At 34.5% G+C, this 2801-nt stretch overlaps 1 protein-coding gene across 1 annotated transcript; it reads right to left on the bottom strand.

Annotated features, from left to right (window-relative positions):
• Positions 1-339: 339 nt before the first annotated feature.
• Tsp_07084 (conserved hypothetical protein) lies at positions 340-2768 on the bottom strand. Its single transcript, XM_003381344.1, has 3 exons — positions 2716-2768; positions 1161-1582; positions 340-890 (listed from the first exon to the last, which is right to left on the bottom strand). The coding sequence occupies exons 1-3, from the start codon at positions 2766-2768 to the stop codon at positions 340-342; spliced, it is 1026 nt and encodes a 341-aa protein (XP_003381392.1).
• Between the last annotated feature and the right edge of the window lie 33 nt (positions 2769-2801).

Raw genomic sequence — 2801 nt, 5'->3', positions numbered from 1 at the left:
TTCATAAAAGTGTTTTGGGAGGAAAAAATAACCAGTGATTTTATTAGAGTTTAATCATTTAATGCAAATAGAAAATAAAACCTTCCCAGTTTGATTTTTTTTTACATTTCTTACCAAATAATTTCTAAAGTAGTGATGCTAAAATACTTGGAAGCAGTAAGGAACAATTTCTTCATAGAAAAATATTTTATTATGACCATATATATAGATATTGATAATAAAATATAATAGTAATTTCAGAGAAAAAACAACGTTTGAAAAGGCAAATTTTGGTAAACGGTATTGCTTATGGTGTGAAATTTTCAACATGGCAAAATAGTTTCCATGTGACGGATATTACTACAAATTCGTCGTTTGCCATTGAGAATGCAAAGCAGCAAGTTGAGCAAGCTTTTCATCTAATCCAGCATCTTCCGTTTCCAACAAGTCATCGCATAAGCTCTGCAAAACAACATGAATAATTTGGAAGCGTTCTTCGTCGGTTCTCGGTGAAGATGATGGTTCCACTTTTTCTTCATTTGCTTCTACACTATCTACAATGGCCATTGAAGCTTCAGGTGCACTTTCGGCTGCTGGTGGATCATTTTCTTTATCAGAAAGTGGACTACTATTGTGATTTAAAATTGCTTCCAAAGTTTGGCAGTTGGCAAATGCAGTCGATGGCAATGGTGCACTGAAACGACGAATCCCACTTGCAGAATTTTGCCTTGCCCCGAAACGCTTAGATTTTTCAACAAATTCTTTATATGCCTGTGCTGACACAGCATGACCTGTATGCTCTTCATGTAAAGTAGTTATGCGCAATGTGCGCTCTGGCCAGCTGTAATTCAGTCGCAACATTGCAGAGCAACCGCAAGGTAAATAATTATACTTCCGGTGTCGAAACATACCTAAAAGCAAATTCATTTTATCAATTTTAGCATTTACACAGCTTTCACTTGGATATTTCTAGCAATATTATGATTTATTGCTGTTATCTGGATGTGCTGCTATAATTTTTTACATTTTATAATTTTCATGAACAGCAGCAATTTCTGTCACTTATGGATTGAAATGTTATTTGTTTATTTTACAAATTTTAAGTTATAAAATTATTACTTATTGCTTTGCATTTGAAAATATTCTTCAAAAAAGAAAAATAAAGAAAATTAATACTTTACCTCGTACACGTGGTACACCGTAGTGAGCACAGTGGTAAACTATGTACCGGTATTTGAAAATTGGATCAATCATATCGTCCTTTAAGCGTAACATTTCTGAGCTAGCCACTCGGAAAGTATGAAAATGCTCAGATTTCCAAGCATCGAATGCTTGTTCAAATTCCAAGAAAGATTTGAAGCGACGACCAACTTGGAAGCCGGATATGTTTGGCCAAGTTTGCCTCGCTGTCAAGTTTTGTACTCCATCTTGCTTATTGGATGTACGTAGATTTTCCACAACGTCCATGATCGCTGCTTGGGATAATAAAATTGATCTTTCTTCAGAAATTGAACACGATTGCACTGATGACTGATTGCATGGCACATTTTCTGATGTAGAACTTTTTTCATCTTGCATTTTTATAATATTCGACACAGTAAAACTGAAATTAATCAGTAACTAATAAAAAATGCAAAACGTCATGGAAATTGTGCAAGTGAATAAACATAATTGTATTATTCTACTATAATATATATATATATGTAGAATGAACCCTAAAAGGTAGATGAAATTAACCAACGGAAAAGCTAAATATGAATAAAGTTTTCTTTATAAAGTAAATAAATAGTCGAATAAATTTTACAGAAAGAAAGTTTAAAAATATTAATTAATGAGGAGGAAGAATGTGAAATAAAAAAGAGAAAAGATTGAATACCAAATGATAAACTTACTAAGCACAAGCAAAATAATCACAACCGAACTGACCGCGGGCTTCATTTCATTTATTTTACTTATTGTTTTGCCTTTGCATATTATTTACTGCTGTTTATTACTGATGCTATTTTCTGTTATTAGCTGTTGATAATGTTGTAGTTAAATGAAAAATTATTTCGTTGTACTTGTAGACTTATTGCTGTCGCATTTCATTAAGCTTCATTCAGTTAAAATAATAATACAAAAAATTTAAACACTGATAACTGCATTCACTTCATAACTGAAAAGTGCTAAATAGAAAAACAAATATTTAAATTACATTACATGAATGAGTTTATTACAGTTACAGTTATTACATGGATGAGAGAACTTCATTGTTTTCGAAAAACACTATGTAACTTGCATTAATAGGCAATAAAAAACTTGAACCAATCAAATGAAAGTAGAAGGACAGATAGGAAGGTAGATAGTAAGATAGAATGAATGAATCGATGACAGACGGTCTGGATTGTCATGTAGAGTAGGTAAAGATGAGTGGATGTGAGAATGTGGACTCAGGCTGTGCATGGATAAAAAGATGCTGGGTTAAGAAGCAGGTCAGCAGGCAGTGAGCGATGGTTTGCTAATTACGCTATTAGGAGCGGTCAGCCGTGACGTGCAGCTTTTTACGAGCTGTGCATATAACAAAGACAATCAACGTTGACCGTTTGCTGGCCTTGCTTGACGCATACAATACAAACCAAAGGGCTAATTGTCAGCTGGCGCCGTTTGGATCCAATGCATGCAGCTGGTTGGAGTGTCTCAGATGAGCTTTGCGTCCAGAGAGAGACAAATAAAAAAGCTCAGATAGTTAAAGCTAACTGGGCCAATCCGACAGCCGGTCGGTCAAATATTGACTCGGTACACCTCGTCATTTTTGCCTCAGTTTGGGCGCCATCTATTCAGGT

This window comes from Trichinella spiralis (genome assembly GCF_000181795.1).
Source record: "Trichinella spiralis strain ISS 195 chromosome Unknown Scfld1, whole genome shotgun sequence".
Taxonomy (NCBI): Eukaryota; Metazoa; Nematoda; class Enoplea; order Trichinellida; family Trichinellidae; genus Trichinella; species Trichinella spiralis.
This window is presented reverse-complemented; position numbering and strand designations above follow the sequence as displayed.

Excerpts from the sequence above, each read along its gene's own strand:
- Tsp_07084 (XM_003381344.1), bottom strand. The coding sequence starts at position 2,768 with ATGACGAGGTGTACCGAGTCAATATTTGACCGACCGGCTGTCGGATTG. Across the intron at positions 1,583-2,715 it reads CCGGCTGTCGGATTGGCCCA|TTTTACTGTGTCGAATATTA; the intron begins GTTAGCTTTAAC and ends GATTAATTTCAG. Across the intron at positions 891-1,160 it reads CGGTGTACCACGTGTACGAG|GTATGTTTCGACACCGGAAG; the intron begins GTAAAGTATTAA and ends ATTTGCTTTTAG.